The sequence below is a fragment of the Ostrinia nubilalis genome, chromosome 29 (genome assembly GCF_963855985.1).
Source record: "Ostrinia nubilalis chromosome 29, ilOstNubi1.1, whole genome shotgun sequence".
Classification (NCBI taxonomy): Eukaryota; Metazoa; Arthropoda; class Insecta; order Lepidoptera; family Crambidae; genus Ostrinia; species Ostrinia nubilalis.
In genome coordinates, this window is record NC_087116.1 from 5,427,493 (window position 1) to 5,440,678 (window position 13,186).

Here is a 13,186-nt window from a genome sequence, read left to right on the forward strand (position 1 = left end):
AATAAAAGTTTTACAAAATTCTATTAAGGTTCTCGTAATAAATTACCCCAAACACATTAAAATAATTAGAAACCATCTCACTTTGAATTATCCAAATAAACGACGAAACTTCATAACAAGCTATTTAAGTTGGTGTATAAATAAAACAACAATAACATTATTCATCGTGTTTAGGCGTTTAATAACGCCCAAGGGCGAAGGAATGGACTTCACCATGGAGAGGTGACTTGGTCATGGGGTTCCGTACTCATAGTATTTTTTTTAATTCTCGAAGTTTAAATTCCGACCATGCAAACGCCCGTATTCACAAACATTACTATGAGGTCTCACAGTGCGCGTGGACGCACAGGGTGACAATGACAAACGAACGAATCACAGAGCTCTATTCAACACTGTACGTTCGATTTGCTGCTTCACTTAAGCAAGCATCGTTTGTGAATACGGGCGAAAAAGCTGTTGCAATTGAAAGAAAGAAAGAAATAAATGTTTATTTAGTACCAAAATAAAACAATAATGCTACTTATTCTTCATGGCCACTAGTATTCTTGAACTACAGAATCAAACCTTTTTCATCGGACAAGGTTTTTTAAAACTACTATACTTACGAGCAAAAGTATGGAATCATCCCTTTATGTTTCGAGCGGTCTTAACAACTGAATGACTATGTATTGTATGTATCTATGGTATCAATTTAAAGTTTATAATATCACCTTTAAAATGGTACCATTTTTATTGATCTTCTATTAGTCATTTAGTTCTTATGATCGCTCGGAATAAATAGGGTGATTCCATATTTTTGCTCGCGAGTGTAGAAAGCCTGTAGAGTCAGCGCCAAATAATTCGTGACATCCAAAGTGGCCAAAGTTGAGAACACAACCTTATTCCAATTGTAACAAAGACGTGTTGCGAACTTTTTGGCTACTTTGGGTGTCACGAACTATTTGACACTACAGTAAAGTTTTAGTGCTATAATGGTAAAAAAGTCCAAAGTAATTACAAACTTATACCATCACTCAGATTTTTCCCTAAAGACAACTGGAATATGTGACGACGAGAACGATAGATTTTTTAAGGCCATTTATTTATTCATCACATCAAATTGCCTATTCATTGCGGTCTACACATTTCCCAACGGAACCCCAACTCGAATGATATACAACGACGAACCCACGGGCGCGGTCTGGCTGCACCCCCAATCGATACTAGACGCCCGCCTGGTTTTACGCGGGGTAGCTTTAAAGCCTATGATGCTATTGGTGCAAGTACACTATTGTCGAGACTTTATAGTGTGAACACCATCTCGGTAACTTTTTCCCGTGCTAGCCCATACTTCGGTGTGCGATCTAGCGCTTCGTCTCGATCAACTTTCCGTGTGTACTTGCAGTCAGTGTAGATGCAGTCATATGCATGATTCAGACATGCGATTTTCGCGGTTGCTGGACAGTTTTAAAAACTAAAAACTCATAAAACTCATTTCATACTTGCATTAAATCATAACCGCATGGTTACTCAGTGCCTCACCAATGAGATTCACACAGAAACCGCGCGGTTATCGCACGTCGAACCAGGCTTTAGTGGAGGCCTTTAATTTTTAAACTTATTTCTTAGTTGACCTCAGTTTGGTTTCTGTTTCTCTGTTGGGATGATCATTTTTTAGTTTTTTTTTATGCATAACAAGGCAGGCATTTGACCACAATCGCACCTGGTGTTAAGTGGGATGTAGTCTTGGATGGTAGGTACATATCTGCCCTGCAAGTGTCTATTTACTTTCCCCACGGAGCCCCAAATCGAATGATATAGGTTATAGCAGACTTATCAACTCGGAAAGGGTATCAAAAGTATCAACACCAGTCACCATCATCGGGACTATTCCCACCTCTCGTTCCCACCACTGCAACTCCTGTGTAGCCAGGATCTACAGCTTGACCGCCACAAAAACCCAACCAATGAAGGTCAAGTTTGTCCCGGGGGAAAGTTAAACTGTCATTGGACCCGCAACGAAATTAATCAGAAGAACATAGGAGAAGTTCGAAATTCCAGTCACCATCAGTATCGCCTTTCGCTAGCTGTCATCCGCGAGGCGAATACGGCGCGAATAAGTGTGCGTTGCAGTATGGAGTTTCATACAAAGAATACTGACCGCCTCGAGTTGATACGGTTACGATCCCTTTCCGGGTTGATAAGTGTGCTGCGTCCTTACAGCGGTGAAAAGCGGGTGCGGTCTGGGTGCACCCCCAATCGATACTAGACGCCAGCCCGGCTTTACGCGGGGTAGCTTTAAACTAATTTGTTTAGCGATCGCCTCCGTGCATTTGCAGACATAATAGACTTCAATTTGGCTTCTCTTTCTCTCTTTAGTTGTCTCTTTCTAGTTAGAAATGATCGATTTGTGATCTCCGAAGGATAAAATTCCCCGCAGACTAAACAGAATTTTTGTCGGCCGATAGTTTTATTGACTTTCAATATGTATGAGGAATCGGCCGATATCAAACACATAGTGACTGAGTTTCTTGCGCTGCTTCTTCTCAGCATGTATTGTCCTGAAGCAGTGGTAGGGTTAATACTGGGACGTGTAAAAGTATTTTTTAAAAGCCTACTTGCATAAATAAATGAGTTTTACACAATAATACTTCTGATTTTAATGCTTCCAGAATACGTACAAAAATTTTCTTCGTTTATACACATGGTGCAGGATCGGTCTTCGTGGAATTCCTTGGGGGAGGCCTTTGTCCAGCAGTTGACGTCTTCCGACTGAAATGAACGAACGAATACACATGAACGATGCTTAATGACATTTATATTACGAGTATATTTAAGTACAAGAATTTAAGAATTATTTAAGTTTCAAATGTCAGGAATTTCCTCCAGGATTTTTATTTTTTGATCTGGGAACCCTAACTGTACCTTTTTTCGCAACTTCCTGTCTGCAGCATCCTGCAACAAAAAAGTGTCTGCAGGTTCCTTGCACCTTCATTGGTTCGAATCGATATGAAACTGCGCTGGTGTTAACTTGCAATTAGTTTTCCAAGACCTTTACTTAATGATTTCTTTTATGTTATTTAAAGTACTTCCAAGAGACCACTGAATCAATTTTATTGTGAAAAATCATCCCATTTATCTTATCAATTAAAAAGATTTATTCCGTATTCACAAACGATGCTTGCTTATGTGAAGCAGCAAATCGAACGCACAGCGTTGAATAGAGCTCTGTGATTGGTTCGTGTGTCACCCTGTGCGTCCACGCGCACTGTGAGACCTCATAGTAATGTTTGTGTATACGGGCTTGAATCTGCTAAGCACATCCAAATTCAAAAAGACGCATTTACAATCGCATTGAGTACTCCTTTTTTTAAGTCGGTTAAAAAGGCAATTATTAATTTATAACATTGCGTTCAAATATTGTGTAACAGCTCTGAAAGTAGCTTATACTGATATTAATTTGAATTTAAAGTAATCAATAACATAATAATGTATTTATCTAAAGTAACTAACAATCTAATTTCTTAATATTTTACTTTGCAATTAAATAAAAATTTTCCGGTTATTTACTTTATTGAAATATTTTTATTCTGTTTCCTTTACTAAGGAAATAATCAGCTGTTGAATACATATTTAATTTCGCTAATAAATAATGTATAACACTAAATTATTATAAGTTTCCACGAGCTGTTTGTTTATACAGAAATTATAACGAGACAGAAGTGCGATTGAAATGAATGAAATAGGTAAAGTGCGAGTCGGGTATAGGGTTGCCAGGTGTCCGGCTTCAGCCGGACATGTTTGGCTTTTTACGGTCTTGTCCGGCCAAATATTGGCTTGTCCGGCCTGTCCGGCTTTTGTTAGGCTTTTTATGTGGCTGCTGCGCCAAGCTAAAGTCGAGAATACCAAGCGCACGCATCAGGATGTTAGGCAACCGATGATGGTAGTACTCACTCGTGAGTTATGACACTAATTGCCCCCTCGTGACATGTCCGGCTTTTAGGGTAAAATGTCTGGCCAAATGAAGCACAGACTCCGGCTTTTGTGTTTTTGGACCTGGCAACCCTAGTCGGGTATGATGTGTAATGTGTGCACTTTCATACATACCCATACTGATCAACTGCCCGATTAAACTATCGGCCGACGAAAAATCGATGGTCTGCGCATAGGCTTTGATTTTTTCAAGTTATTTATACTTTTCAAATGTATTATCTTTGTTTTTATTCTCAATAGTTGTAATTTTTCCAGGCAATAAATTGATTGCCCCATAAAATTACCGTTTGTTGTGCTTTTTCCCTATAAAATGATTGCCCCATCAAATTATAGTTACGCCATTCCCGTTCATTATTATAATAATATCCTGATTCCCTATGCGAGGGGGCAAAGCCCTACCCGTTGAGTCATACAACACAAAAGGGAACATGCAGGCCACACCTTAGTGTGAATGACCTTGTGAATCAGCAGTTTTGTATTTGTGACACTAAAATTTAAGTATACAAAGAGATTTTCGGGAAGGACATTGTAAAGAAAAAACATGATTGGTTATTTTTGACATGACATTGACAGATATGTCAAAATCCACCAATCATGCAGCATTTGGACCTCCCGTCTACGTATTGCCATCTGGCGGATTTTTCAATCGCGAAAACCCTCATTGCATGAGCACGACCCTCTCCAATTTACTAGAGTCAAATGGAAGATTTGGCCAACACTCGATGGGATGGGAGGCCTGATGTTTTCTTATTTGTTCCTTACTCTTAGTACCTAGCTTCTTATGACATCCACGGGTGAGGGATTGGCACTCTTCCAGTGGGATTCCCACTGGTAGTAATCTTATACTGGCCTGCATGCTGAAACCATTCGGGCAAGATTTTGGTTTTCAATCAATGCAAAAAAGCAGTCAATTAGTTAAAATTATGTGACAAAGAGAATTAGGAAAAGAACTGAAAAGAAAAAGGAAAAGGAAAAGAAAAACTTTGTCCAGTAACGGTGGTGCGTCTTTCCGTTCTATACATGGCCAGAACGCACCCATAGGAAACTGCTCGTGTATATTTTGGAGTGTCTCTTTGTAAGTCGGTCACTACAAACTATACACGAATTTTGCGTACTGATCGTGTATAGTTTGTGTCGTGGATGGATTCCGTCTTCGCTCCAAAATATACTACACCACTTACAGTTGACTAGAGTGTGTTTAGTTTATTTGATTTAATAAAATATGGAATTATATTTAAAATTATTACATTTATTAGATATTATGCTCGTGCTTTGTCCTCGAGATTAGAAATAAGAACTACCTATGTAGATCACGTACGGTGATGCCATTTTTAAATTCATTAATTTTTACATAAAATATTATTATTTTACTAAATCTACATTTTATTATAATAAATCTAGATTTATAACACTAATGTAAGTGGTTTCTGAAATTAAATTGATTAGGTAGATTTCAAATTAAATAACAATTATTTATTAGTGAGAGTGAATGAAGAAAGTTAAACGTGCATTATTAACTAAAATTGTCGACCGTTCGGTGTAGTGGTTCTAAACGGATAACTGTTCCGGAGGTAGCGGGTTCGATTCCCGCACAGTACAAACATTAATTTGTGTGCATGAACATATTTTGATATTTGTTTGTATTGGACTGGGTGTCTTCTATGTATAATAAGTATGTATTTACAAAAAAAGTATTTAAGTATGTTTATATCCGTTATCTAGTACCCATAGTACAAGCTTTGCTTAGTTTGGGACTAGAAGCGCAGTGTAAAATGTCCAGGGATATTCATTTTTATTTATAAGCTTTTATCTCAAGAACAAAAATCATTTTCACATACATAATTCTTAATTTCAGAGTTATTCAGCCCCAAAACAAATATCTTTTCTATGGCAGAATATGAAACACCAAAAAGCTCTTTATCAAAACAATGGCACGTGTCGAAATTGATTCAATGTTTAAAGTAGACACGCAGTTATGAATTAATATGCAATAGAAAGAGAGGTAAATAAGTCAAAATGACGAGCATGCAACTAAGTACTCGCGTATACATTGTAATCGCGAACTTATTACAATACATACATGATTAGTCCGTATGCGTACTGACGATGTATATTTTGGAGTAAGATAATTGACCTAAGTCACTACAAAGTATACGCGAGCAGTACGCAGCGTATGCGTACTGGTCGTGTATAGTTTGGAGGAGCTTAGTAAAAAAAGTCACATCCAAACTATACTCGATTAGTTTCACACCCTTGCGTTCTGGCTATGTATAGAATGGAAAGACGCAACGGTGGTCTTTGCAAACGAACAAAAAAGAAAAGATCTAATTGGACGTTATTAAACTATTTTTTCTCATCTCGACAACAACATTCAGTTTAACGGAAAACCGTTCTTCGCTAAACCGTACTATTTATAACTCAATCGCCCGCCGTCAGACAATGACGCGTTTGTAATGACGAAAAAAACAATGTCACCGTAACGGGCACGCGACGTCATCAGTGCATTGACTCCGGCTAAGATGTGTCATTGTCACGGGACTATTCCCACCTCTCGTTCCCACCGCTGCAACTCCTGTGTAGCCAGGATCTACAGCTTTACCGCCAATAAAAATCCAATCAACAGGACTATTCCCACCTCTCGTTCCCACCGCTGCAACTCCTGTGCAGCCAGGATCTACAGCTTGACCGCCAATAACCCAACCAGTGAAGATCAAGTTGGTCTCGGAGGAAAGTAAAATTGTCATTGGACCCGCAACGAAATTAATCAGTAGAACATAGTTTAGGTGTTCGAAGTTATTGAAGTTTACTAGTGTACCTTAAAATAAATATTTTACTTTACGAACTTCATCATCAGCCTACAAATCACTCGTCATAGGAACCAAAGTTCATGGGTCCAGTGGACCCCTTAGACTCCTCGCAGACTTTAATCGATCGATATTATAGTTTGGTCGGTTTCTAATTTGTATGAGAAATCGGCCGATACCAAATCCATGTAATTTGCTTTCATACATGTTCATAGTGATTAACAGCCCCCCAAACTATCGGCCGACAAAAATTCTGCCGTCTACAGGGTGTCTCTTGGGATGGTAGTTCCCTTTCCCTGTTGTGGGTGTGACTGTTGTTAACACGCACATTCGGTCGTTGACCCCCATAAAACACTTCTAAACAAGCAATTTTAACTGGCCAGTTACCACCATCTTACTTAAGTTTGTCGTCATTAACAATGGTAACAGTATTGTTGAGTTTCGGCAGTTGGATTGGAAGATAGCCAGTTCCTCTGTGGTTGAGGATTCCAAGTGAAGTTGATCATCGCTTTCCATCATCTGCAGGCCAAGAGCTTACCCGTTGTGGGCGAAAAAACTGAAAACAATCTTGATTGGTTATAAGTGTTTTGTTCGTAACAAATTACTAGGTATAGTCGAGTTCATAAATATACTGGCAGTGCCAATGTTTCAAAATATTGTAAGCGTTTCAATTCAACGATCATTACGGCCCACCCCAGAAAATCTTAGAAATACAATTTACAAAATAAATCTACATACTTATGATACTAATTGCACCCTAGATACGCCAATGGGTATATCCTTGTTGAACCCTCTAAGTAATCTAATTTAGGAGTGGGTTTAAAACAAGTCTCACAATGGATTTGACCTATAGTGTACGCTGGTTGACAAAAAATGCGAATCCCCTCATAGAATAATACATTTTATGCGTAATCGAATCAAGTAAACGGACTCTACATTCGATTGTTTAAGCGACTACCGTACAGTACAGTACAACGTGGGCCGTATTGACAGTCGCATTAGAAGTACGATGCGGGTACTGTGGTGAGCGGAGCGGTAGGCGATTAGAAACGCCTCAGCAATCTTTTAGGGATTTGTTTTTACCCGACTGCGCCAGAAGGAGTGTCATGTTATTTGCTGTACATCATCAGCCATAGGACGTCCACTGCTGAACATAGGCCTCCCTCAATGCTTTCCATGTTGCCCGGTTGGTAGCGGCCTGCATCCAGCGCCTTCCTGCTACCTTTACGACGTCGTCGGTCCACCTTGTGGGTGGAGGTCCCACGCTGCGTTTTCCGATACGCGGCCTCCGCTCCAGAACAAGGTTCTGGCCTAAGCCTAACAGCAAAAAGTTGCCGGAAGAAAAAATATTTTAAAATTCAATCCACTTATTGTCCCGTGGACCAAGATAAATAAAAGTGGGCCAAGTCGCTGTAAGCTAAAGTGGCAATGGGCAGGGCACATAGTACGCAGAACTGACGGCCGATGGGGCAGCAAGGTTCTGGAGTGGAGGCCACGCAGTGTGTGACGTCCACCCACAAGGTTGACCGACGACCTGATAAAGGTAGCAGGAAGGCGCTGGATGCAGGCCGCTACCAACCGTGCGATGTGGAAGTCATTGGGGGAGGCCTATGTTTAGCAGTGGACGTCATGTGGCTGAAATGATGATGATGATGAAGTCGCTGGAAGATTCTTAGTAGGATAAAGCCTAGACTAGCGCTATAAACTATACTTGAACGCTTCCGCTAATCGCTCATTCTATCACCATACCCTACCCAACTTGTTAGTATTCGCTGGGCATGGGACAGCGTCCCACGGCCCCATGGAACGCTTGGTAAACACCATAGAAACACGTGCGGTGAAAGGCTGACGCTTATGGGGATTTTATGGTGTTGTTAACGTGGGGCTATCGGTTTTTGGATGTGTAAATGTTGTATCGAGTAGGGAACTCCTGATGGTTATGTTTATCTTGGTAATTGGGGCAGGGTGTTGAAATCTAGTAGTTAACATTATAAACGAATAATATCAAGGCGCAACTTTTACTTACGTATACATGTAGATATGTATCATGTATATCCAAATAAAACATTAATTAGGTATAATATTTTAAACTATTATGTTGCATTTTTTACTATAAAATTATCACTTCACGGGATTTATTGCAACAATATCTATTTTAACGGTAAATAATATTTACCCTCCCGACGTTTCGGCTCGGTTGCACGAGTCATGGTCGCGGGCAGACTGAAGAGATGCGGCGTCGTCTGCTCCGGCGCGATGAGTTTTCTTCACCCACCCGCATTTGCACAATATTTTCGTCAGTGGTATCGCGTTCTAGGCCGTCTCAGAGAAACCCGGACACTGTTAGTGTAGTTTGTCGGACTGACTGTACCACCAGGCCTGTTCATCTCCGCGAGTTTACATCGAAAACAAAACACGCACGATTGCCCCCTACAAGAGTACTATTCGACAAGGCCTCACATACGAGCGAACATTGACTCACGCACGCGTATTCTTGTGTATGATGGAAAAAAATAAAGAAAATGGTGTACTAAATACTGTGCAGTATTTAACTGCCTAAATAATAATAAAAACACAGAATGTACTTTTTTAAGTTGCCTGAAGACACTGAGAGGTAAATAAGTAGTTAATATTATTCATGATAATTCATGCTAAATCATGTATTTCCTCCGCCATTTTCTGCAGATTGGCACCTCACGTCACATCATTTTACCGAAGTCAGCCCTATAGCTTCGGCGCAGTACCGATCACTGACGTTTGTCAACAAAACTTCTGACAAACTTGCTTGACTCTTGAGACAAGCTAAATTACACCATATTGTTAATGACATTGAGCATACATTTTTTTAAATACCTTCGCGAAGTAAAACTTCTGTACGTAGTACTTATTATTATTCTGTGGTACCACTGACGAAAATATTGTGCAAATGCGGGTGGGTGAAGAAAACTCATCGCGCCGGAGCAGACGACGCCGCATCTCTTCAGTCTGCCCGCGACCATGACTCGTGCAACCGAGCCGAAACGTCGGGAGGGTAAATATTATTTACCGTTAAAATAGATATTGTTGCAATAAATCCCGTGAAGTGATAATTTTATTAATTAGGTATATTATAATATTCTAAAGTAACTCATAAAATTTATAGCCCAATAAATCCAATGAATTAGATTATATTGTAGTACTTATGAAAACAATAAATTGCAAGTTATTAGCAATATACAAAATACATAACGCCCAAATAAAAAACAAACAATATGGAAGAAGAACTGTCTTTCAGCTCATATTCCCACGAACGAAAGTTTCGCCCGTATTCACAAACGATGCTTGCTTAACTGTAGCAGCAAATCGAACGCACAGCGTTGAATAGAGCTCTGTGATTAGTTCATGTGTCACCCTGTCCGTCCACGCGCACTGTGAGACCGCATAGTAATGTTTGTGATAGAGCGTTAGTGTTTAATTTTAATAGAAGACCCTAGCCTAAAAACACCTTTTTAATGTCTTCTCTCCAATCTTTCCAGATGCACAGTGGTCCTGTACAACGTCAGGAAGAACAGGCAGTCCCATGTTCTCAATGCGTCAAGGAAGAGTGTCACGTGTGTTGCCTTCTCTCCCGACGGAAGGTTTCTGGCTACGGGGGAGTGCGGACACGCGCCCGCCGTGCGGGTGTGGGATCTACAGGTAATTTAACGCCATCTGTTGGTGGGGAGTTAAAACAGGGATTTTGAACTCCTGAGATAACACCATCTATTGGTGAAAAGTGAGAACGACGCTGCGGTCTGGAAACTTCGCGAAAAAGAGTCACGGGGGAGTGCGGCCATATAGTGGGTGTGGGATCTACAGATAATTAATAAATTGTTAAGTTAGCGCCATCTGTCGGTGGTCCTATGTACTAAATGCTGGGATGAGCGTCACGTGTGTCGCCTTCTCTCCCGACGGAAGGTTCCTGGCTACGGGGGAATGCGGACACGCGCCCGCTGTGCGGGTGTGGGATCTACAGGTAAATAATTAATTGTGAAGTTAACGCCATCTGTTGGTGGGAAGTTAAAACAGAGATCTTGAAATCCTGAGATAGCACCATCTGTTGGTGAAAAACGAGAACGACGGAGCTTATGATCAGCTACATAGTGTTGTATCGTTTGCGGAAGAGGGTCACGTGTGTCGCCTGATCTTCCGATGGAAGGTTCCTAACGGGAGAACGCGGACACGGTTTCGGGTCTGCCGGTAAATATTGAGTTAGCGCCCTCTATTGGTGGGAAGCGAGAACAGCAAAACGCAATTCAGTAAACTCCTATTACCATGAGTAAGCACCATCTATTGGTTAATATTGAGTACTAATTGTTTGTCATTTGCATTGCAGGATCCGACAGCGTCTGGTGCCGTACAAATAGGGGAATTCCCGGGTCACACGCATGGAGTCAGCTGTGTGGTAAATATAATTCAATATATTTATAAATAATGGACAGTTTGTATGGATACTGGCACATCAAATTTCGGAGTAGCCGTTGTCATGTGCTTTCGACTGTACAGTTAGCTGTGTTGACTTCTTTAAGCTATCTTTTGATTAAAGATGATCTTAATTACATGCCGATGATGTTCAATAATTAAAAGCAAGATTTTATTAGGTGACGAATATTGTTCTTTAATTTGGTAATACTGCGATTGAAATTGCAATGGTACTAACTGTCACAGGTAACCACGACTTTGTCAAACTATTTTCATTGCATTTGCAATAGTATTTCTTTTACATTAAGGTACATGATTATAATTAAATCTATGATGGTTTAGCAAACCACGGTCTTGCCACCTGACTACTATAACGACAATTTCAACCATACTACTATAGTATCAAAGGTCCGTTCAATCACAATGTTTTCTCCATTTCCAGGCGTTTTCCACGTCGTCCAAGTATCTAGTCTCGGTTGGGTCGCAGCACGATATGATCGTCAATGTGTGGGACTGGCGAGCCAACCTGAAACTGGCCAGTAATAAAGTGAGTATGTTATTTTAAAATTAAACGGGGCCATTACAGGTCTAGCATTTCTTCTTCTTTTTTGATGATGTTGGCAATACACGTCGAGGTCGACTTGATTTGTGCCATTTTCAAGTATTTATGTGATACGAGTTACAAAATGAGATCAAGTAATGATATAATGAAGGATGATAGATGATACCCCTTCCCACCCTTTGAGTCTCAGTAAAGTTGTGGTGCTTTACTGAGACCTCCTATGGACAACTTGAGAGAACCCGAAGAATCACGATGCACTGTTTTGCTTCACTTGCCCACACTCATGCACGTTCACGAACACACAATGGTTTATAATCCACCATTATTACACATTAATAGTCGCCTAAACACGAATTTGAGGAAATAAAACAAAACCGCTAACATGACGCTTCAGATTCCCGCCAAGAAGTCAGGTCTAGCATTTGTTAATCATCCTACCCTAATCATAATAGCCTAGCGCTTAACTGAGTCAGTGCCTGGTTTGAGGTATGGAAGCGGCACGAAAGGGTGTTTTTGAGATGTCAAACGTCATCGAGACTTCAGATTGTATGCTCTGTCACGTCATAATGCTACTCCCGTGCCGCTCCCATACCTCAGGCGTATAGTATTATTTCTATTTTAATTGATTATTTATTTAATTTAAGATAAGATAAGATAAGATAAGATAAGAAAAACTTTATTTGACACAAAAAGAAAAAATAAAAAATAGAACAAAGGGACTTAAAATTATACACGCATATTTACTAATATAGTTGATTTTTTTGATTTAAAAAATGCAGTGTCAGTAAATAAATTAAGCACTAAATATAGTTTCCACCAAATGACGTCCACTGCTGGAAAAAGCCTCCCCCAAGGATTTCCTCAATGAACGCGGTTCTGCGTTGCCGCATCTAAAGCCTGGTCCGTGAGCACGTAGAATTTTGTCCAATGACCCCAAGCTACCCATCCTTATCGCTCGCGTGTAATTATATTGCTGTCGCGACTGTGCGACGGGCGCCCGCAGTGAGTGTGCGAGCGCTACAGCAATGGGGTAGGTAGCAGGGTAGCTTGGGGTCATTGGACAAAATTCTACGTGCTCACGGACCAGGCTTTAGGCCGTTTGGTCCCGGCAGAGTAGAATAGGACTACCCTCACTCTTCCCGTGGATGTCGTAAGAGTCTACTAAGTTACAAAAATGCGAACATATAGAAGACAAAAATTCTGCAGTCTACAGGGTGTCTCTTGGGATGGTAGTTCCCTTTCCCTGTTGTGGGTGTGACTGTTGTTTACACGCACATTCGTTCGTTGACCCCCATAAAACACCTTTAAAACAATTTTAACTGGCCAACTACCATCGTCTGTCGTCATTTACAATGGTAACAGTATTGTTGAGTTTCGCCAGTTGGAGGTAAGATAGCCAGTTCCTCTG

The 13,186-nt window shown here is 40.4% G+C and overlaps 1 protein-coding gene across 1 annotated transcript in view; it reads left to right on the top strand.

The window, feature by feature from the left end:
• LOC135085617 (uncharacterized) overlaps window positions 1-13,186 on the top strand; it is a 101,430-nt gene that overhangs the window by 40,982 nt on the left and 47,262 nt on the right. The window contains exons 3-7 of the mRNA XM_063980393.1: window positions 10,292-10,451; window positions 10,508-10,530; window positions 10,638-10,770; window positions 11,131-11,199; window positions 11,659-11,763. Coding sequence (XP_063836463.1) covers window positions 10,292-10,451; window positions 10,508-10,530; window positions 10,638-10,770; window positions 11,131-11,199; window positions 11,659-11,763 — 490 coding nt within the window. The remainder of the gene's footprint in view (window positions 1-10,291; window positions 10,452-10,507; window positions 10,531-10,637; window positions 10,771-11,130; window positions 11,200-11,658; window positions 11,764-13,186) is intronic.